This window comes from Chelonoidis abingdonii, chromosome 11 (genome assembly GCF_003597395.2).
Source record: "Chelonoidis abingdonii isolate Lonesome George chromosome 11, CheloAbing_2.0, whole genome shotgun sequence".
In the NCBI taxonomy this organism is placed as follows: Eukaryota; Metazoa; Chordata; order Testudines; family Testudinidae; genus Chelonoidis; species Chelonoidis abingdonii.
In genome coordinates, this window is record NC_133779.1 from 58,257,678 (window position 1) to 58,280,229 (window position 22,552).

Below are 22,552 nucleotides of genomic sequence, written 5' to 3' on the forward strand. Positions count from 1 at the left end.
CAAGGTGGCCACTGCTGGGGCCCAGACAAAAGGGTTTGATGTGGCTGTCGCCCCCTTCAGGTGAGACATTGTCTGCAGCAGCCTCACCCGACTGTTCCCAGCCCCAGCTAAGCCTCCCGCCCCTGTGAGCTGTTCTCCTTTCCCAGCTAGCTCCCACTTGAGCTGGGCTCTCTCCTTTCACCCAGGCCTGACATCTGCTGCCAGGAGAGCAGTACAGCCGCTTGCTAGCCCTTCCCTGGCCAGCGGGAGGTTTGTACTCTCCGGGCTGCCGATGGAAGGATGGCGGCGATTCCATCCCAAGCAAGCAGGGCCCTGGTACTAGAGCTTTGGTTGGGAGGCCTGTAGAGAAACCCTGTCAAGGGGGATGCTGTGGCTGCTGCATGGGGGATGCCTCATTTTCCCATGCTCCTTGCACCATTGATGTGTGCCCATGTGCCGTTCCTCCCCCAAGTCCAATCAAAGGTGGCCTGGGGCCCACCTGCCGCCTCCATCTCAGGGTAACGAACCTGGTCAGGCCAGGACCCTGCCTCCCTGAGCCTTTCCACCTACCCTTTCTTTCCCTGCACAGGGCCCCCTCAGTGCTGCACAGCTCTCTGGAGTGTGCTGGTGGCACTGTGGTGTGAGGAGACCAGTCTTGGCTGGTAGCAGGTGCAGATGGGGTTGGTTGCTCAGCCAATGGATTCTGGTGGAGCTAGAGCCAAGCCTGGTTAGGACCTGCTGGTTAGGCAAAGTCTCCTACAATTGATTTCTTTGTTTGGGTCTTTCAGGACTCTCCCCCACCCTGTTTTATTCCTGCGGCGTGTCTTTGCTCCATACGCAGCCTCTCCGCAACCCAGAGAGTGCTTGTTAAGTGGCTGCTTCCACTGAATCGCTCAGAGATAGTTAGCAATGTTGCTGGAGTCTCTGTCATTGTTAGGGTCCAGAGTGAACAACCCAAGAAACAGGCTTTTCCACTCTAGCTTGGCCAGAAGCCATAGGCTGAATGCAGGGGTCCCTGCAGAAGGTTCCTTGGCCCGTGTTATAGAGAAGACTGAGCAGGATGGATCATCAGGGTCCCTTTTGGTCGCAACTCCTCTGAAGGGACCTGATGGGGTCTCAGTTGGCACGAGCAGACTGTGCTTGGGGTCTGGGTGTCTTTGCAAGGGGGCTCATGTTTGGTGGGAAGCAGAATGCCTGGATTTTCTTCAGAGAGGTAGCTGGTCTGGAGGCAGTGCGTGGGCGGTGAGGGACTGCCAGGAGTCTGGCTGTGGTCCGGCCTAGCAGGCGGGCTCCCTTTGAGTGGCAGCAGAGCCCTTCCTGTGCAGGGCAGGCGGGGTTGCCCAATTGGTCACACTCCTGTCCAGCTTGCTTCGGGGGCTGTTGCTCAGCTGTTCCTCTCGTCAGCTTCCTCTTTGCCATTTTGTTCAAACAGCTGCCTTGATCCCAGCCCCTCTTCCCCGCCGTCCTTCCCCGACCTCCGGTCTTGCCTGCGCACTACAAGGACAGCTTCCCCGGGAGGGACAGGGAGCCGGGGCTAACGCCCTTCATTTGCTCCCCCACCTTCGCAGGCTCCGTGCTGGGAGCAGCTGCCCACACCAGGGGCAACTGGACACTTTCCCCCATGGTGATACCCTCCAGCATTGAGGTGCCGCCACCTCCCGCCATGCTGCTGGCACTGCAGACGGACTGGGGCAGGAGGGAGCCTGCGTGTTACCTGCCATCTTCCCGCTGCCACAGGCAGCCATCCACAGGTGGGCCCCAGCACTGGGCGGTGGGGGATCGCTGGTGCCTGCCTCATCCCTGCGTGGTGGACACGGGGGCCAGGGGTTGTGTGGAAGGGGTGGGAGAGCGAGGGCTGAGGTGGCTGGGAGAGCAGGGCTCTGTAAAAGGTGGCCAGCGGGTGCCTCGAGGTTGCACACTAGTCCTGTGTCGTGAACTTTTCTCTGAACGATCTGGATGTGGGGGTGAGCGGCCAAGTGACGAAATGTCCGGATGACTCAGTTATGGGGCTGACACGGGGCCAGGGAGGGGTGCGAGGAGCTCCAGAGGGAGCTGACTGAGCTGGGTGAAAGAGTACCTTGGTGGCAGACAGAAGTCAAGTTCGCTAAATGCGAAGTGAGGTGTCCAAGAGGGAAAAACTGAAACCGCTTGGACAGCGGACAGGCGTGGAAACGACCCACGAGCACTCATCGTGAGCAGCTCGGTGGAGAGTTCTGTTCAGTGGACAGCTGCAGCTGGAAAAGCCCCTGTCACGTCTGGGCACATAAGGGCTGAGCAGGGGAATGTTTAACGAGGGAGACTTGCGTCTCTGCCCCCTCTTTGTAGGGCAGTGGTGTGGCCCCACCTGGAATAGTGTGTGCGTTACTGGGCACCTCAGCTCTGAAAGAATACTGCAGAACTGGGGAGGGGAGGTGTCAGAGGAAGGGGATGAGAATGATCTAGAGCCTGGAAAAACTGGAGAGAGACGGGGATTGTTACTGTAGAGATCCGGAAAGTGATTGGTGGAATTGACGAGGGGTATCGGGAGTGTGTGTTCTCCCAGCCTCACAGCTGAAGGACTAGGGGGCATGTGATGAAATTGAAAGATGGGGAAACTGCAAACTCATCTGAAGAAAGGCTTTGTCATCAACTGCATGTTTGGCCTGTGGAATTGCCTGCCACTGGATGATGGTAAAGGGACAACTAAGGTGGGATAGGGTAGAGGTCTATAAAATCATGAATGGTATGGAGAAAGTAAATCAGGAAGTGTTATTTACTCCTTCTCATAACACAAGGGGGGTCACCATATGAAATTAATAGGCAGCAGGTTTGAAACAAACAAAAGGAAGTATTTCCTCACACAACGCACAGTCAACCTGTGGAACTCTTTGCCAGAGGATGTTGTGAAAGCCAAGACTATAACAGGGTTCAGAAAAGAACTAGATAAGTTCCTGGAGGACAGGTCCATCATTGGCTGTTAGCTAGGATGGGCAGGGATGGTGTCTCTAGCCTTTGTTTGCTAGAAGCTGGGAATGGGCGACGGGATGGATCACTTGATAATTCCCTGTTCTTTTCATTCCCTCTGGGGCACCTGGTATTGGCCAGTGTTGGAAGACAGGGTGCTTGGCTAGACGGACCTTTGGTCTGACTCAGTCTGGCTGTTCTTATGATAAGTCCAAGAGCTCAGCAAGATACAAAGAGGAGATTGGCATTTCTATGGCTAATGGGAATGGCCAGAGAGAATGTAATGCTACTAAAGTGGGGCAGCGATCTGAAACCAGCTGCTTTGCAGCTTCAGCTGAGCTTCCTGAGACCAGGGTGAGAGCTGTTGTGGGCACAGGTTATCCCCATCTGCTGCTGCAGGGGGGTTGCACCTTCCTCTGAACAATATGGTGCTTTCAAAGGGGGGATACCTGGATAGACGACCCCGAAGGGCATTCTGCGCCAAAAAAATAACAGTTCTGTGCACAATATTTTAAAATTTTGCAAAATTCTGCAAATTTTATTTGTCAAGTAATGTGGATGCTCCAGCATGGCACTAGGGAGTACAGACCACTGGCTGCACAGGGGTAGGTGATCACTCTGCAGCCACCCCCCTGTCCCCCGGACATGGCTCAGCAGTGAGGCTGCACCCAACCCTGACACAGCACAAGGACCGAGCCTGCCCCAGATACACCTCAGGGCCAGGTCCCTTGGTGTCAGGTGCACCCGGCGGGATCCAAGTTTGGGTTGAGAGGGTTCTGTGTGGGGTAGTCTGGGTGCAAGAGGCACTCTGGATGCACAGGGGCTTGTTGGGGGGTTCTAAGTGCAGTGGTAATGGAACTCTGTGGGGGTGTGAGTGTCCAGGTGGAGGTGGTTGGGGCTGAGAGGGGCAGGGTCTGGATGTGATAGAGGCTCGGGGGGGGGGGGGGTTGGATTCAGTGGGGAGGGGTTGGTGTGGGGATTCAGTGGGGGGGGGTCCAGGTGCTGGGGGGTGGGGCTCCAGTGAGGTGAGGATCCAGGTACAGCCCGCTGGGGCTCAGTAGAGTGGGGATCCAGGTGTGAGGGCTCTTCAGGGTGGTCCAGGTGAAGGGGGAGTGGGGCTCGGCAGCAGGATTGTGGGTATTGGGAGGGGGTTAGGCTTGGTGGAAGGGTCTGTGTATGAGGGGATCTGGATGCATGGGGGGTTGGCAGATGGGGGAGCAGCTCCCCGTACAGTGATCCCTCCCCCTGCAGCTGAGGAGCTATTGTGGGGAGTGGGGGAGTTTGCAGAGCTTCCTGCAGCCTGGAGAGAAATCGGGGGGTGGGTCTGACCTGGCCCCGGATGCTGTACAGGGGAAGAGGAAGTCTCATCCTCCCAAGCCCAGCCGGAACTAGGAGCTGAGCCTAGGTCTTCCCCAGTCCCACCCCCTGCCCCATAGTGATTTACCTCTCTGCCGGCTGCCTTGGGCACCAAAACATACTGCTGGGGAGGGCTGCATGCTGCTCTTGGGGCTTCTCTGTCAGAAAGTTATTTTTCTGCAGGAAAGCAAAGAAATCTGTGGGGGACGTGCATTCTGCACACACGCAGTGGTGCAGAATTTCCCCAGGAGTAATTGGTGGGCCTGGGGGCTGATCCACTCTGGCTGCTTCTATGTTCATATGGCTTTTTTGGGCTACTGGTCAGATGGGGAGAGGCGCTGCGGTTGCTGGGCCATGGAGCTGGGGGTGGGTCCCAGGTCTCTGTTGACCCACAGGGTGGCCTCAAGGCATATGTTGGGGTGTACAGGCTGACAGGGAGGAAGGGACTTGAAGCGTATGTTGTAGGAGTGTCATAGGTAGCCCATCACCCCCGCAGGGGAGCAGGGTTGGGCTGGGACTGGCCTTGTCTGTCCTGTGTGTGGGAGGGATCCCAGAGCCGGTGGCTCAGACACGCCCTGGCACCCTGCCCCTGTGCTGTGTATGGGAGGATCCCAGAGCCGGTGGCTTAGACACGCCCTGGCACCCTGCCCCTGTGCTGTGTATGGAAGGATCTCAGAGCCGCGGGCTCCATTTTTTCATAGCAATTGGCTCTACTTCTTTCCCACCGCCCCAATCAGCTGCCAGGATTGCCTTGCTCCCTGGGGGTTAAAAATAACCCCAGCAGCTGTGCTGCTTGGGACCCCACCCAGCCTCCCAGCTGGCTCTCCGGTGGCACTCAGCCAAGTACTGGAACGGGTCGCAGGGCCCCTCCCTAGTCCTGGCACATGAGCTCCTCAGCTGGCGCCGGCGCAGCACAAGACGCAGGGCCCCAATCCCAGCCTGCATGAGCTCCTCGCCTGGTGCCTGGATGGTTCACAAGGCCCTGATCCCCGCATGTGAGCTCCTCGTCTGGTGCCTGGGTGGTTCACAAGGCCCTAATCCCCGCTTGTGAGTTCCTCGCCTGGTGCCTGGGTGGTTCACAAGGCCCTGATCCCCGCTTGTGAGCTCCTCGCCTGGTGCCTAGAAGGATCACAGAGACATGATCCCTGGGTGTGAGCTCCTCGGTTGGCGCCTGGGTGAATTGCAGGGCCTCGATCCCCAGGAGTGAGCCCCTCAGCTGGTGCCCGGGTGGGTTGTAGGGCCCTGATCCCTGCATGTGAGCCCCTCGGCTGGTGAGCGGGTGGGTCAAACGTCCCTGATCCCAGCATGTGAGCTCCTCAGTTGATGCCCGGGCAGGTCACAAGGCCCTGATCCCAGCGCATAAGGTTGTCGGTTGGTGCCCGGGCAGGTCACAAGGCCCTGATCCCTGCACGTGAGCTCCTCGGCTGGCACCAGGGCTGGTCGCAGGCCCCTGATCTCAGTGCGTGAGCTCCTCAGCCAGTGCACAGGCAGGTCGCAGGGCCCCAATCCTGGTGCACCACCTCCTCGGGTAGCACTCAGCAGGTCGTGGAGCCCCAGTCCAGGTGTGCAGGATCCTGGCCCACCAGTGCCTCAGCTGGCATGAGGATAGCGTGCAGGCTGCATGCCCCAGCCCTGCTCTCTGCCTAGGGGTCTTGATTGTTCTGGCGGGTGGGAGAGTGTTGGGACCCTGCTGGCCCTCAGCATTTTGACTCTGGTTCCATTGAGCGTTTTAGCTCGTATTTTTAAAAAACAAAACCAAGATGGGAAAACGCCCCGAAATGAACCAATGTCCAGGTGAACTTCATTTAGGGTTGACCAAAACGTTTCCTTCCAAGCAAATTTGTTTCGTTTGGCGAGAAAACTTGACAAAGCTTCAGTCTGGCTCAGAACAGAACCAGATTCATTTTATTTGTTTCAGTTTTTGCAGCCCCCGAACCCCTCCCGTCCGTTGTTCACTCGGCTCTGGTTGACACCTGGGCCCAGGTTGTGAACACCAGCCCAGCTGGGACTAGGTCTCGCAACGCCCAGTCCCTGCACCCGCAAGCGAGGGTGTGCTGTTACTTAAGGCCAAGTGGATCCTGGCGGGGCACAGCTCTGTGGTGGCCATTTGCACCACGTGTGAGCAACTAATTGTGTGGCCGTCAGTTGAGCAGGTTGGGGGCATGGAGTGGCATCCAAGTTGGCAGCTGGGGATGGAGGAGGGATGCTGCTGGTTATATGTTGCGGGGGTGGGCACCGAGTTGGGGGCTGCACCATGCAGCGGGAGGGGCAGAGGTGTGGGGATCCAGTGGGGAGGGCAGATGGGCACTTGGGGATCGAGGAGGTGGCCGCCGGGCCAAGGACTCGCACTGATCCAGTCTCCATCTCTCTCTGCCCCGCAGGTGGCAGCAGCAGCAGTGCAGGATGCCAGCTGCCGCCCGCCAGCCAGCCTGCCTCTCTGGGCGTCTCCCTTCCCACTGAGGCAAACATGTCGAGCCAGCACGGTCATGCCCCCTTCTCCAGCATCCAGTCCATGGCTGATCACCCACAGGTACCGGCTCTCCCTGCCTCCTCTGGCCTGGGTGCCTAGGGGGAGGAGCCTGCTCCGCAGCAGGGATTCTAGGCGCACAGGGACCGGGCTGACCCTTGCCACTGGACAGACAAACAGCCGAGGAGCCCTGGAAGGGGCTGGAGATCCTCCCCCCTCCCAGGGAGCCCGGCCTCAGTGGGGATACATCCGGCAGATGGGTTTAGGGCCAGATGCAGGATCCCTGCTGCCCTGGCACAACCTGGCCGGTGTCATGGGAGGGCACTGTGCCAGGAGGGAATAGCCACAGACGAGGGAGGGCGGGGGTGTGCCCGTCCCTTGCTGTGACTGCCCGTCCGTAATCTCTGCAGATCCTGCCAGACCTGAGCGTCCTGCAGAGGCGAATCCCTCTGACCTTCCGTGACTCGGCCACGGCGCCGCTGCGCAAGCTCTCCGTCGACCTCATCAAGACATACAAGCACATCAATGAGGTGAGCTCACAGGGGAGAGGGAGTGCGTTGGCACCAATGGGTGGTCTCGCTTTGGGGCAGCACCATGGTGCCGTGCGGTTTATGGGCTGGCATGGAGCGCTGGGAATGGGCAAAGCACGGGAGGTTTGTTCCCTGGACGGGGGCCCTGGCCTGAGATGCTGGCTCCCTGGGGGTTTGCGTGGGCAGGCTCCCAGGCCTGGGGCGCTGGCTCTGCCTGTACCAGAAGGCCAGTGCTGACTCTGCCCCCATCCCGCAGGTGTACTATGCCAAGAAGAAGCGGCGGGCGCAGCAGGTGCCGCCCGAGGACTCGAGCACCAAGAAGGAGCGGAAGGTGTACAACGAGGGGTACGACGACGACAACTACGACTACATCGTCAAGAGCGGGGAGCGCTGGCTGGAGCGTTACGAGATCGACTCGCTCATTGGCAAGGGCTCCTTCGGCCAGGTCAGCCCCCCAAACCCTGATGTACCCCCAAACCTGACGTACCCCCACACTGCTCCATGTCCATAACCCCCTGCTACGAGATCGACTCGCTCATTGCCAAGGGCTCCTTCGGCCAGGTCAGCACTGCAAACCCTGCCGTACCCCCAAACCTGTCATACCCCCACACTGCCCCATGTCCATAACCCCCTGCTATGACATCGACTCGCTCATCAGCAAGGGCTCCTTCAGCCAGGTCACCCCCAAACCCCCGCCCCCCGCTGTACCCCCATACTGCCCCCACGTCCCTAACCCCTGCTACGACATCGACTCGCTCATTGCCAAGGGCTCCTTCGGCCAGCGGTCAAGCACCGCAAACCCCGCGTACCCCAACCTCCCCATACCCCCACACTGCTCAACGTCCCTAACCCCCTGCTACGACATCGAACTCGACTCATGCAAGGCTCCTTCGGCCAGGTCAGCCCCCAACCCTGCATGTACCCCACACTGCGCCCCAACTGTCCAGTCCTAACCCCTGCTATGACGATCGAACTCGCTCATTTGCCAAGGCTCCTTCGGCAGGTCAGCACCTGCAAAACACCATGCCGGTACCCCAAACCTGTCATACCCCCACGCACTGCCCATGTCCAAATGAACCCCACCCACTCGACTTGCGACTCCGCTCATCAGCAAGGGCTCCTTCAGCCAGGTCAGGCCACCTTCCATACCCCCAAGCCCGCCGTGTACCCCAACTGCCCGCACGTCCTACCCTTCCTGCTACGACATTCGACTGCGCTCATTTGCCAAGGGCTCCTTCGCCAGGTCAGCCACCCAAACCCTCGCCGTACCCCGCACATGAACCCCACACGCTTCCTACCTCCCTACCCCCATACGACATCTGACTTGCTATGGCAAGTGGCTCCTTCGCAGGTCAGCCAACCCTGCCCCCCCTTCCCCCCGAATCTCTGCTGTACACCTAACTCCGCCCCCCCGCCTCCCAAGTCCTTGCTGTACCCTCTTCCCCCCTTTCTAATTCCCTGCTACGAAATGAACTCATTGGTCGTCAAGGCCGCCTTCTCGCAGCTGAGAGCCACCTGCATCTGTCACATCCACCCCCAGCACTGGTCTGGCCCCTCCCCCCCCGAGTCCGGCCGTCCCCTGACAGCGCTTTGTGCCCCCAGGTTGTGAAGGCGTATGACCACCATGACCAGGAGTGGGTGGCCATTAAGATCATCAAGAACAAGAAGGCATTTCTGAACCAGGCCCAGATCGAGCTGCGGCTGCTGGAGCTCATGAACCAGCATGACACTGAGATGAAATACTACATCGGTGAGTGGGGGGGAACAATGGTGAGGGCTGGGATGTTGGGGGGCCAGGTCATATGTTGGGGGGGGTATCTGGGGGCCAGCATGTACCAGGGGCCTCCGGTGTATCTTAGAGCTGGGGCATATGTCAGGGAGTGGGGGGTATGTCAGGGGGCTGGGGTGTACATTGGCGAGTGGGGACATATATTAGAGTTGGGAGAATGTCCGGGGGTCAGGTGTATGTGGGGAGACTTGGGGCATATGTTAGGGAGCGTGGGGGTTGTCAGGGAGCAGGGGGCATATGTGGGGGACCTGGAGTTTGTTGGGGAATGGGAGGTGGTTGTGGGGCAGGGGTGTGTGTTGGGGAATGGGGGGATTTTGGGGGGCTGGGGCATATATCTGGGAGTGGGGGGCACATCAGGGGACCATCATGTACCGGAGGGCTGGGGCATCTGTTAGGGAGTGGGGGGGATGTCAGGGAGCAGGGGGACCTATAGCGGGGGCTGTTGGAGTGCGAGGATGTCAGAGGGCCGGGGCAGGTGTCGGAGGCGCTGGGGAGGTTATATCGAGGATTTCTCGTGCTGTGTGGGGGGAGCTCAGCACGTCTGTAAGGTCGGGGGTCGCGGTGGAGGGGAAGTGCCCCCCTGGCTGTCCCTCACACTCCCTCCTCCTCCCCCAGTGCACCTGAAGCGCCACTTCATGTTCCGGAGCCACCTGTGCCTGGTGTTCGAGCTGCTCTCCTACAACCTGTATGACCTGCTGCGCAACACCAACTTCCGCGGCGTCTCGCTCAACCTCACCCGCAAGTTCGCCCAGCAGCTGTGCACGGCTCTGCTCTTCCTGGCCACCCCCGAGCTCAGCATCATCCACTGCGACCTCAAGCCCGAGAACATCCTGCTCTGCAACCCCAAGCGCAGCGCCATCAAGATTGTGGACTTCGGCAGCTCCTGCCAGCTGGGCCAGCGGGTAAGTGCACCGGCCCTGCCCCCTGTGCAATGCCCGAGCCCTGCCCCCTGAGCCATAGGCCCCTCCCTCCGGTGTCATGGCCCCGTCCCCTCTCTGCAACCCCAGGCCCAGTGCCATCAAGATCGTCGACTTTGGCAACTCCTGCCAGGTGGGCCAGCGGGTGAGAGCACTGGCCCTGCCCCCAAACTGCAGCCCCGCCCTCAAGCTGTGGCCTCTGTGCCATGGCCCCACCCCTACCCATGCCCCCTGCCCTGCAACCCCAAGTGCAGGACTCTCAAGATCATTGACTTTGGAAGCTTCTGCCAGCAGGGAGTGTGCTTAGCCCTGCCTCACCTGTCCCCTAGCCCCACTCTGGGGAGACAGACTGAGAGACAGACTGTCCCACCCCTATCTCATCCGCACTGCCCTGCTTTAGTGGTTACAGCAAGGGAGGCTGGGAGCCAGGACATGGGTTTTCCCTCAGCTCTGGGAGGGGTGTGGGGTCTAGTTAGAGCAGAGCGGTGCTGGGAACCAGGACTGGACTCTATCCCTGCTCTGGGATGTGTTTCCCAGCAAAGCCTGTGGGTCTGGCCAGGCTGTGCCCTGGTGCAGGCTTCCTCCCAGCTCCCGTCAGGGACGACTCATGCTGCCCCATATCTCCACAGATCTACCAGTACATCCAGAGCCGCTTCTACCGCTCGCCGGAGGTGCTGCTGGGCATGCCCTATGACTTGGCCATCGACATGTGGTCTCTGGGCTGCATCCTGGTGGAGATGCACACAGGGGAGCCTCTCTTCAGCGGCTCCAACGAGGTGAAGGATGGGAGGGGGAATTGCCACTGGGGCTGTGCCCATGGGCAGAGACTGAGGGTCACAACCCTTCTCTAGGTGGGAGTGGGAAACAGGCACTGTCGGTGGTGAGGGGAGGACCATGGTGCATCATGGGAGGTTTTGTTTCGGTGCCTTGGGCCAAACTCCCTAACTGGACTACCTTTCCCAGGATGCCCCACAGTATTGTGACTCAAATGATGCACCCCATCACTTCTTCACAGGGGAGCATCATGGAACATGTAGTCCAGCTAGCTCAAAGAGGGGAGAATGGGCGTACAAGCCATATAAACTATATTTCCCATGAGGCACCTTGTTGCTTGTTTGGAGGGGAGCATGCGTGGTGCATCATGGGAGACGTCGTTACTCCAAGGAGCTCCTCTCAGAGGAGAGGATGGGAGTCTAAGCACATGAACTACATCTCCCATGAGGCACCTGTGGAGGGGCAGTTTAATGATGAACACTCAAAATGAAGTGTGTTTGGGTCATTTCACCAAAATGAACTATTTCGAGCAGGGTGGACCCGGCCCCTGTGCGTCCTGCTTGGCTCCCCTGCCACCCCCTGCCCCCCGGAAAAGGGAAACATTTTGGCAAAATGCAAACTTTTGCCCCTAGGGAAATTTTCAGGTTTTGAAGGAACCACGTGTCCACAGAGAAATCCTCTGGGTGAGAAATTCCCGACTGGTGGCACTCAGGATGTCACCTGTTTCTGGGGTGAGAGGCTGGGCGCGGCTGCCCCCATAACGGAAGGGAGCAGGGCTGGGTGGGGGCAAGGCTGGCACGGGCGTCCCATGACACATCCCTCCCTCCCTGCAGGCAGACCAGATGAACAGGATTGTGGAGGTGCTGGGGCTGCCGCCCCCACACATGCTAGAGCAGGCGCCTAAGGCCCGGAAATACTTCGACAAGCTGCCCGAGGGGGGCTGGGCCCTCAAGAAGAACAAGGAGGTCAAAAAGGTAATGGGGGGCCCTGGGGTCCTCACCCCATGCTCCTGAACTCCCCTCCCCTCCTTGCAGGATCTCTGTTCTCCCCATGCACCTCCTCCTGCCATGCTGGCCCCAATGCCAAGCCCTCCCCCATGCTGCTGGGATCCCTGTGCCTCCATGCTGCCCTTGCCCCCGTAAGCCACCCTATATCGTGCACTGCTCCCTAGCACCCGCTGCCAGGAACCCTGCTCCCCTGTGGCACCAGCTACCTACGCATTGCTCTCCATCTGCATTTCCCCCACTCTCCCCGCATTGCCCCCTGACTGCTGAGATTCCCATGTCCCCACTGCTGCCCCTCACTGCCTCTTCCACTCCGCACTCCATCCCCGCCCTGTTGGAGTCCCCCTGCCAGGATCCCTGCGTCTCACCCCACATCCCCAATCTGCCGGGATCCCTGCGTCTCCTGCATACTACGCCACTCGCCCCGTCCCTGCTCTGCTGGGATCCCCACAACCCCTCTCTGCCCTGCCGGGATCCCTGTGTCATTCCCCCCGACACTCATGTCTTCTGTGCTCCCCACTGCCCTGCCGGGATCCCTGTGTCTCCTGCATGCCCCTCCCATCGCTGCCCTGCTCTGGTGTATGTCCCCGCGGCTCCCCAACCCCGTATCTCCTGTACTCCCCCCTACCCTGCTGGGATCCCCACGCCCCCCGTCGCCTGCCGAGATGCCTGCATCTCTACCTGCCTCTCTTCCCAGCCGGGACCCCTTGCTAAACGTGTTTTCCTTGCAGGAATACAAGGTGCCGGGCACACGGCGGCTGCACGAGGTGCTGGGGGTGGAGAGCGGGGGACCCGGGGGGCGCCGGGCGGGTGAGCAGGGCCACTCGCCCTCGGACTACCTGAAGTTCAAGGACCTGGTGCTGCGCATGCTGGACTACGAGCCGCGCAGCCGCATCACGCCCTTCTACGCCCTGCAGCACAACTTCTTCAAGAAGACCAGCGATGAGGGCACCAACACCAGCAACAGCAACTCCACCAGCCCGGCCATGGAGCACAGCCACAGCACCAGTACCACCAGCTCCGTCTCCAGCTCGGGTACGGCCCCGATCCCCTGTCCTGGTCCCTGATTCCCCGGCACCAGTACCACCAGCTCGGGTACGGCCCCAATCCCCTGTCCCGGCCCCCGATTCTGCAGCAGCAGCTCCGTCTCCAGCTCGGATATGGCCCCGATCCCCTGTCCTAGCCCCTGATTCCCCGGCACCAGTACCACCAGCTTGGGTACGGGCCCCGATCTCCTGTCCTGGCCCCTGATTCCCCGGCACCAGTACCACCAGCTCCGTCTCCAGCTCGGGTACGGCCCCGATCCCCTGTCCCGGCCCCCGATTCCGCAGCACCAGCTCCGTCTCCAGCTCGGGTACGGCCCCGATCCCCTGTCCTAGCCCCTGATTCTCTGGCACCAGTACCACCAGCTCGGGTACGGCCCCAATCCCCTGTCCCGGCCCCCGATTCCGCAGCACCAGCTCCGTCTCCAGCTCGGGTACGGCCCCGATCCCCTGTCCTAGCCCCTGATTCTCCGGTACCAGTACCACCAGCTCGGGTACGGCCCCAATCCCCTGTCCCGGCCCCCGATTCCGCAGCACCAGCTCCGTCTCCAGCTCGGGTACGGCCCCGATCCCCTGTCCTAGCCCCTGATTCTCTGGCACCAGTACCACCAGCTCGGGTACGGCCCCAATCCCCTGTCCCGGCCCCCGATTCCGCAGCACCAGCTCCGTCTCCAGCTCGGGTACGGCCCCGATCCCCTGTCCTAGCCCCTGATTCTCCGGTACCAGTACCACCAGCTTGGGTACGGCCCCAATCCCCTGTCCCGGCCCCCGATTCCCCAGCACCAGCTCCGTCTCCAGCTCGGGTACGGCCCCGATCCCCTGTCCTAGCCCCTGATTCTCCGGTACCAGTACCACCAGCTTGGGTACGGCCCCAATCCCCTGTCCCGGCCCCCGATTCCGCAGCACCAGCTCCGTCTCCAGCTCGGGTACGGCCCCGATCCCCTGTCCCGGCCCCCGATTCCGCAGCACCAGCTCCGTCTCCAGCTCGGGTATGGCCCCGATTCCCCAGCACCAGCTCTGTCTCCAGCTCGGGTACAGCCCCGATCCCCTGTCCTAGCCCCTGATTCCCCGGCACCAGTACCACCAGCTCGGGTACGGCTCCGATCCCCTGTCCCGGCCCCCGATTCCCCAGTACCAGCTCTGGCGCCAGCTTGGGTATGGCCCCGATCCCCTGTCCTGGCCCCTGATTCCCCAGCACCAGTACCACCAGCTCGGGTACGGCCCCCATCCCCTGTCCCGGCCCCCCGATTCACCGGCACCAGTGCCACCAGCTCCCTCTCCAGCTCGGGTATGGCCCCTGTCCTAGCCCCTGATTCCCCGGCACCAGTACCACCAGCTCGGTTACCGCCCCGATCCCATGTCCTGGCCCCTGATTCCCCGGCAGCAGTATCACCAGCTTTGGTACGGCCCCGATCCCCTGTCCCAGCCCCTGATTCCCCAACACCAGTGCCACCAGCTCCCTTTCCAGCTCGGGTATGGCTCCGATCCCCTGTCTTGGCCCCCAATCCACCAGTACCAGCAGCTCTGTCTCCAGTTCGGGTATGGCCCCCAGTGCCCAGCCGCCAATTCTCTACTTCCCGCCCCCTGTCTTGGGCCCCCAATCCTGTGGCACCAGTACCACTGGCTCCATCTCTAGCCTGGGCTCTCTCTCACAGTGCTTTGCTAGTGACAAGCAGCATACCCCTCCAGGTGCGGTGGTCACTCAGCACAACAGCATGTGGCACCCCCCACCCAGCTAGATTGCATGGATGTCCCAGAGCTGCTCATGAATCACAAAGAAAAAGGCACCAGCCAGATCCCCCCAGCTCCCAGCCCCTTGTACCTCAGGAATATATTGCACGAGCAGTGCAAATTTATTTATTGGTTCACCTCTTCATCAGTGGAAAGTGGATACACACCAGCCTTTGTACACCTGAGCAGATTTGCCCCACACTTCATACAAACTCACTGGTAAAGATAAACAGTGAAACAAGTTTATTGACTATAAAAGCTAGATTTTAAGTGATTGTAAGTGTTAAGCAAAAAGTCAGTTACGAAAGAGAACAAAATTAGCACAGTCTAATCTTAAACCTGTAAGACACTAGGCTAGGCAGTATTTAGATCAAGCAGTTTTCTCGCCCCACCGGATGTTACAGTTCATAATACACAGATTTCACCCTTGAAACCTGGGCCAGTATCCTCTCTTGGAGTCTTCAGTCTTCTGAGTGTCCTTGTCGCTTGCAGTGTAGGTGGGGGCAGGAGAAAGGCCCAGCCTGGGGCCCCTGGGGTCTGTTTTATACCCTCAGTCCATGGGCTTGGAGAACACAAGTCCAGGCATGTCTGGAGGCATTGCTGAGTCAGCAGGCGAGGCTGAGCAGTTCCCCTGGTGTGGCCTTGTGCAGGTGAGTCATTGCATTGTAGCTCCCCTGCTGGACAATGGCTATACATGGTTATGCGACACCCGGCTGTCGTTGGTGTTCCCCCTGGTTATTGTCTCTGGGGAGCTAGTATCTGGGCGCTTCCCAAACCCACAGCAGATTTTAGTGACAATCATACAACACAATTCTCAGAACTTCATATGCACTGATGATAGAACAGTGGGTTTCAGCAAATCAGAACCTTTCCCATGATGCCTTACAAGACATGCTTTATATGCAATACCACAATTATATACAAATGTTGAATATGGGAGTCACAGGGCGCACGTCTGGGGTGTACAGTGTGACAGCCAGAACCACCAGGTCCATCTTCAGCTTGGGTATGGCCCCGACTGCCTGCCCCTGACCTGGTACAGCTCCTGACCCACCAACACTGCCAGCTTCATCTCATCCTCTGGTACGGCCTCCAGATCCTCCAGCCCCACCCTGGGCTCAGCCCTGGCACCAGCACTGACAGCCTCTTTCTCCCCCCACAGGCGGCTCCAGTGGCTCTTCCAATGACAACCGCAACTACCGCTACAGCAACCGCTACTACGCCAGCACGGTCGCCGCCCACACCGACTGTGAGATGCAGAGCCCCCAGGTACGGCCTCCTAGCCCCCCTCTGCCGCCCACACCGACTGCGAGATGCAGAGCATCCAGATATGGCCCTTAGTCCCTCCTGCGGCCCACACCGACTGTGAGATGCAAGGCCCCCAGATACGGCCCCTAACCCCCCCTGCTGCTCACACCGACTGCGAGATGCAGGGCCCCCAGGTACAGCCCCTTAGCCCCCCCTGCTGCCCACACCGACTCCGAGATGCAGAGCCCCCAGGTATGGCCCCCTTCCTCCCTCCCCGCCGCCCACACTGACTGCGAGATGCAGAGACCCCAGGTACGGCCTCCTAGCCCCCCTGCCGCCCACACTGACTGCAAGATGCAGAGCATCCAGATACGGCCCCTAACCCTCCCTGCTGCCCACACTGACTGCGAGATGCAGAGCCCCCAGGTATGGCCCCCTAGCCCCCCCTGCTGCCCACACCGACTCTGAGATGCAGAGCCCCCAGGTACGGCCCCTTTCCTCCCGCCCCCCCGCAGCCCACACTGACTGCAAGATGCAGAGCATCCAGATACGGCCCCTAATCCCCCCTGCCGCCCACACCGACTGCGAGATGCAGAGCCCCCAGGTATGGCCCCTAACCCCCCCTGCTGCCCACACTGACTGCGAGATGCAGAGCCCCAGGTACGGTCCCCTAGCCCCCCCTGCTGCTCACATCGACTCTGAGATGCATAGCCCCCAGGTACGACCCCTTTCCCCGCCCCCCGCCGCCCACACCAACTGCAAGATGCAGAGCCCCCAGGTATGGCCCCTACCCCCCCCTGCTGCCCACACTGACTGTGAGATGCAGGGCCCCTAGGTATGGCCCCCTCCCCCCCCGCCCGCCGCACACACCGACTGCGAGATGCAGAGCCCCAGGCATGATCCTGCTGCCCCCTATCATCTCCATCCCCACCACCCCAGGTACGGCCCCCTTGCTCTCCACAGCCCACACTGACCGTGAGTTGCAGAGCTCCAAACGTTGCTGTCACTCTAGCTTATCCCCTCCTCAACCCTTTAGCCTGGCCCCAGCCCTGCCCCCTCACCTCTGGCACGTCTCTCTCTTTCCGCAGGCTCCTCCTCCGCAGCAGCAGCCACGCCTCTGGGCCGGGGGGGATGTCCCGGCGCCGCCCAGCGACGGCTACCCGCCGATCTTACCTCACAAGCCCACGCCCAGCCAGCCGGCGGCACCGCACTTCCACGGGGCGGGCCCGCACCCGCTCTTCCAGCCGGCCAGTCGCGCCCACTACCACCGCCCTCCCGTCTCACCCCACGGCCCCGAGTGCATGGAGCTGGGCCCAGGCCCCCGGCACCTGGACTGTGCCCCTTTCGGCTCGTCGGCCTTCCGGACTAGAGCGGCGGTGGGGGGGCGGGTGGGAGAGGTGGGGCTGCCGCTAGCCTACCCCCCCCACCTGCGCAGCCGGGCGGAGCCCGAGGACTCGGCGCCCATGCTGGGCGTGTGCGTCCCGCAGAGCACGGCAGCCAGCTCTTGATGACTCCTCAAGCCATAACGCTCTTAGGATGCGCTGCCCAGCGGGGGGCGGGCATGGTGCCCACAGATGTTCACAGCCCCGAAAGCTGGCGCTACCCGCCACCCCCACCTCCATCCCGGGAGCTGGTGCTGCCCGTGGCCCCCTTGCCTTGGGAGCTGGCCCTGCCCACCACAACCCCCAGGGAGTGGCAGTGCTCATGGCACCCTGCCCTGCCCCGGAGCCAGCACCGCCCACGGTCCCTGACTCACTCACCTCCAAGCCACCGTCGCCCTTGCTCTCCCACAGAGCCAGCCCCATACCCACAGCCCTCTGCCCTCCCAAGCCAGTGCCACCCCTGCTGTCCCACTGCTTAGCCAGCAGAGCCAGTGCTCCCTGTGGTTGCCTGGAGCTGGCACTGCCCTTGCCCCCCAGACTCCCCACGATCCGGAGCTGGCACTGCCCCTCCCTCGTGTCCGTGTGGTTCCTACTGTAAATGGTTCCTCATTAACACTGGCTCCCTGGGCTGGGTGGGCGCTGGGGGGCTGCCGGCCAGACAGAGGGTCCCTCTGCACTTCATGGACTGACGGCCGGGCTGCCCGCCCCATGTCCAACTGGAATTGCTGCTAAAACTGCCCCCTGCCCTGGGCAGCAGGGCCCTAGCCAATATTTATAGACCCTGGCCCCTCCCACCGTGGGGAAGGAGCGCCCTGATCTCCCCGCCCCCCCCATATCCTGCTGGGAGAGCCCCATGTCCCTCTTGCCTTGCCCCACCCTCCTCCCCTCTTGCCCTGCCCCTCCCCCCCAGTGTGTGTGGGAGCCCCCCAGGGATGAGCCCTGTGGTCTGACACCCTGGCACTGGTGTGGCAGAGAGCTGGGCCGGCCGTGTGGCCCCAGCGTGGCCGTGGCTCGTGCTGTACTGTTTGTCTTTAATTTATTGTACCAAAGACGGTGCGCGGCTTCCCCTGGAGAGGCTGGAGGGGCTGCCCCGTCGGGCCCTCCCGGCACGGGCCCTGCGCTCGCCGCTGGACCCGGGGCCTCTGCTTTGGAGGGGGTGGTGAATAAAATAGTGACAGCAGCTCCGCCGGCTCCCGGTCCCTCTGCTGGCATCCTGCGCCCGCAGGCAGCCTGGAGACCTGCCTGCTGCTGGCGGCTCTAAGGGGAACCACTGGGGTGGGGTGGGGGGACAGTGGAAAGGGGAGAGGATGAGCCTCCATATATCTGCCTTGGCTGGTTAGACTGTGAGCTCCTGGGGGCAGAGACTGGCCCAGTGGGGCCCCGATCTTAGCTGGGGCAACGACTGTCTCGCTGTATCTGGGCAGCACCTCGCGCAACAGGACTCTGATCTCAGCTGGGGCAGGGACTGTCTCTCTATCTGGGCAGCACCTGGCACAATGGGGCCCTGATCTCAGCTGAGGCAGGGACTCTCTCACTGTATCTGGGCAGCGCCTGGCATGATGAGACCCCGAAGTTGGTGTCGTTTCCCCCTGTAACAGTCCCTAATGCTAACGAGTCTGGCAGGGGAATGGGCAAGACCGTGGGGTAGTTTAGAGATATCACTGTGGGACAGCAGAAGCCAAATGTAAAACTGCCTCATGGTGCCAGGGGTGCCCTTGGCAGCCTCCTCCTCCCCTTACCCCCACCCCCTCCGTTGGCTTGGAGACCCTGATGCCAGGACTGGTCACCATCTGTCTGGACCAGCTAATGAGCTAGGGAAGCCCTAGCTCTTGGAGCCCGCGCTCAGGGAGGATCGATTTCCACCCCCTCCCCAGGGGAGTCTTGTCCCTTGGGGGGCACAGTGTCCTGCCAGCATCTGCTGTCATCCACGGAGAGTCCTCCCTGCTGGGGTCCACACCGTGGGGCAGGGGACGCTGGCCTGCACTGCAAACTGCAGGTGATTCATGGCAATGGGTGGATCCAAAGCTGCCCCTCACATGACTGCTGGACACGTGCACGTTGTCAGGGGCCTGCTCTGTGTGTCTCCTGCAATGTTCATGGAGAGTAGCCACCAAGTCCCAGAGCAGGCAGGTCCTTCTGGCTCAACTGTCCCAGGGCTGGGTGAGTTCAGGTCCCTGCTCCAGCCGGCCCAGGGTGCTGGATGAGCTGTCTGACTTCTGGAGCCATGGATCCCATGTTGCTGAAGAGCTGGGGGCCAGCCCTTGGGGCTGCTCTGAAATTGCCCAGCCAAGCTGTGTCTGGCAGGAGAACTGGGCTGGTTTGGTGAAGTGCTGCTACTGTGCTGTGTCATGGGCGCTGTAGTTCAATTTTGTTATCTGTGAGCTGGACCACATCTTTCATGATGCACTGCAGCCTCGCCTCTTGGTGAGTGCATTGTGGGAGATGTAGTTTGGCTGGGTCATGTCCCCTTTCCCCTATGGAATATGCTCCACGTTGATAGTCTATCAGACTACAACTCGTAAGATGCACTGTGGTTGCTGAGGTGAGAGAGGTGCATCATGGGAAATGTAGTCCAGCTCATGGAGAATGGGGGGAAGGGTCAGAATAAGAGAGGCAGCTGAACTACAATTCCTGTGATGTACTCTGGGTCTGAGCCACAGGGGAGAATGGTGCATCGTGGGGGATATAAGTTGGATGGCTCATGTTCCCATTGTTGTGTGGAATGCACTCACCCTTGCTTTTTCTGCAATGATACACTGTTCTTTTGAGAGAGGAGACTACAACTCCCAAGATGCACTGTGGTGGCTGAACAAGAAGGGTGCATCATGGCCACTATGGATTTGTAATAAAGCCCAGCTTATGGGGGATGTGAGACAGCTGAACTACAACTCCCATGAGGCACTGGGGCTGAGCCAGAGGAGAGGGGTGAATCATGGGAGTTGTAGTTTGGCTCATGCTCCCCTTTTCCTCCTAGGGGAAATATTTCCTGTAAATAGTCTATTGACCATGATGCACTCTATTTTCTCCACAATAGGAGAGTTAACTCGGGGGGCAGAGCCAGAGGGGAGACTGGTGCATCATGGGAGATGTCCAGCTGGAGTGCCCAGCACAGAGAGGAGACTAGGAGTATGATGCACCTGAACTAGACATCTTATGGGGCACCATGACATGCTATTTCTGAGTTCTTTTTATGGCCAAAAATTAAAGAAATTCTGTAGGGAAAGCCCACCACCCACCCCTGTTGGGCAGCTCTAGTGCCAGCTGTAGGTGCCCCCGTGGAGATGCTGCTCTTTGTTCTGTGGAGAAATGGCAGGAACTGCTGGTGCCTGGCCCTGGCAGAGCTGAGCTGCAGCCATAAGAACGGCCATACTGGTTCAGACCCAAAGGTCCATCGAACCCAGTATCCTGTCTTCTGACAGTGGCCAATGCCAGGTGGCCCAGAGGGAATGAACAGACCAGATAATCATCAAGTGTTCCATCCCGTCATCCATTCCCAGCTTCTGGCAAACAGGCTAGGGACACCATCCCTGCCCATCCTGGCTAATAGCCATGGATGGACCTATCCTCCAGAACTTGTCTTGGTCTTGGTCTTCACAACATCCTCTGGCAAGGAATTCCACAGCTTGACAGCTGAGAGGACTGGGAGCAGGTGCTGGCAGCAGATGGTTGGAGTTTGCCAGCAGTTGATGCCTTCCTAGCTGGCATCAAGTCAGTGGCTTCAACCTGCCTGGGACCTGCCCCCCCTGGGGGGGGCACAGTTTCTTTGGGGGCTAGGGGCTGCCCACCAGCTTGGACTGAAGAGGCCAGGACTCTGGCAGCCTGCAACACCCCTGTTCCTAGCACCCATGGGGGGCTCCAACCCAGCTAGTGTGGGGCAGCACCTGCTCTTGTATCCTGGCGCTGGCTGAGACAGCAGTAGCTTTGAGCTGGGGTGAGTGCAGGCCGCGTCTCAGGCTGGCAGCATTCGGTTCCTGGGCAGGGATCAGGGCTCTTCTATTGCCTGTGCTCATGGGCTCCTTAGCTGGAGGCAGCAGGCAGGGGTTCAGATCTGTGGCTGATGGGCATCTGCCCCTTGACCACCCCAGTGCTGGAGCCCAACCAGGCTGGGCCCTGTATAACCCCCCCACCAAGAGACATGCCAGAGCCCTATATAAACTCACCTGCTCCTGGAGACATATCAAGGCTTTTTGTAAACCCCTACCCCTCAATGTGTGTTCCTGTATAACCCCTGCAGAGGTAGCAGGGCCCTGTATATCCCCCTGCCCCCCTCCCAGACACTTCAGTCCTCATGTAGCCTCCCTCCCCCTGCAGACACTCCAGGGCCCCATATAAACCCCCATCACCCCAGAGATGCCCCATATACCCCCTGCCCCCACGAGGTATATCAAGGCCCTGTAACCCCCTTTGCTCACATGTGAAGGAGAATGTTAGCAATCAGACAGATTTTTCCTAGTGCAGGTAAGTAACCATTGGAACAAACTCCCCAGGGCAGGGGTGGAGTCTCCAACCCTTGGGGTCTTCCAATCCAGATCGAGGACCCTGCTGGAAGATCCTTCAATCAAACCTGCATTATGGGTGGTGATCCAGGGGTAACAGGGAGATTCTCCAGCCTGGGATATATAGGAGGGCAGACTGGATGATGAAATGGGCCCCTCTGACCTTAGAACTCCTGGATCTATGGAAACCGTCGTGTTTCCATCCCACTAGCACCAGGAGCCAGTTTAAAGTGAATTGGGATGGAGCCGATATAGGTCAAAGGAACTGGGGGTGAAGCTGAGCGTCGGCCGGGGTCGAGGGAACCGGGGGTGGAGCTGAGCGTCGGCTAAGATCTGTCAGCTGAACATCCCCATCCTGGTCATGTCTTGGCTCTAAACCTCCCTGGGAAGGAACCTGCCAGGTGGGATGTGTGGTGAGTCTAGAACCATTACAGAGGAGGAGGAAGTGGGGTTTCCATGGGCAAGGCCAATCACCTCCACCTTGTTTCCATCAGTGGTTTGAGCACTGGCCTGCTAAACCCAGGGTTGTGAGTTCAATCCTTGAGGGGGCCATTTAGGGAACTGAGGTAAAAATCTGTCTGGGGATTGGTCCTCTTTTGAGCAGGGGGTTGGACTAGATACCTCCTGTGTTTCCATCCAACCTTGATACTCTATGATTACGCGCTGCAATGCTGATTCTCACAGGGGTCAAGAAACTCGTCCCTGTCCTACAAGTGGAGCTAAACCCTGCCTGACTCTGGGCAGATTCTCACCCCCAGGTTGGGGTTTGTTTGGGCTCCTCTCCCTGCAGCCCTGAGGGAGGTCCCCCCCATGGGTGGGTGCCATAGGAGATGCTCTAGGTGCCCACAGCTGGTGTGGAGGCCCCAGCAGAGATGGGGAGGGATTGGGGCTAC

General features: G+C 60.1%; 1 protein-coding gene and 1 long non-coding RNA gene across 3 annotated transcripts in view; both read left to right on the forward strand.

Annotated features, from left to right (window-relative positions):
* LOC116819726 (dual specificity tyrosine-phosphorylation-regulated kinase 1B-like) overlaps window positions 1–18,347 on the forward strand; it is a 32,980-nt gene extending 14,633 nt beyond the window's left edge. Inside the window, exons 1-11 of one of the 2 annotated variants that reach the window (XM_032771694.2) lie at window positions 1,196–1,730; window positions 6,660–6,808; window positions 7,156–7,275; window positions 7,532–7,720; window positions 8,878–9,025; window positions 9,680–9,966; window positions 10,611–10,757; window positions 11,589–11,729; window positions 12,491–12,794; window positions 15,696–15,802; window positions 16,870–18,347. In XM_032771694.2, the coding sequence (XP_032627585.1) occupies window positions 1,601–1,730; window positions 6,660–6,808; window positions 7,156–7,275; window positions 7,532–7,720; window positions 8,878–9,025; window positions 9,680–9,966; window positions 10,611–10,757; window positions 11,589–11,729; window positions 12,491–12,794; window positions 15,696–15,802; window positions 16,870–17,289 (2,142 nt within the window). In that variant the 5' untranslated portion in view covers window positions 1,196–1,600 and the 3' untranslated portion in view covers window positions 17,290–18,347. Of the gene's footprint in view, window positions 1–1,195; window positions 1,731–6,659; window positions 6,809–7,155; window positions 7,276–7,531; window positions 7,721–8,877; window positions 9,026–9,679; window positions 9,967–10,610; window positions 10,758–11,588; window positions 11,730–12,490; window positions 12,795–15,695; window positions 15,803–16,869 lie in introns of those variants that run through there. The other variant, XM_032771695.2, reaches the window with a different exon arrangement.
* Window positions 1–22,552, forward strand: part of LOC142047541 (uncharacterized) — a 403,753-nt gene that overhangs the window by 148,601 nt on the left and 232,600 nt on the right. The gene's annotated exons all lie outside the window — the stretch shown is intronic.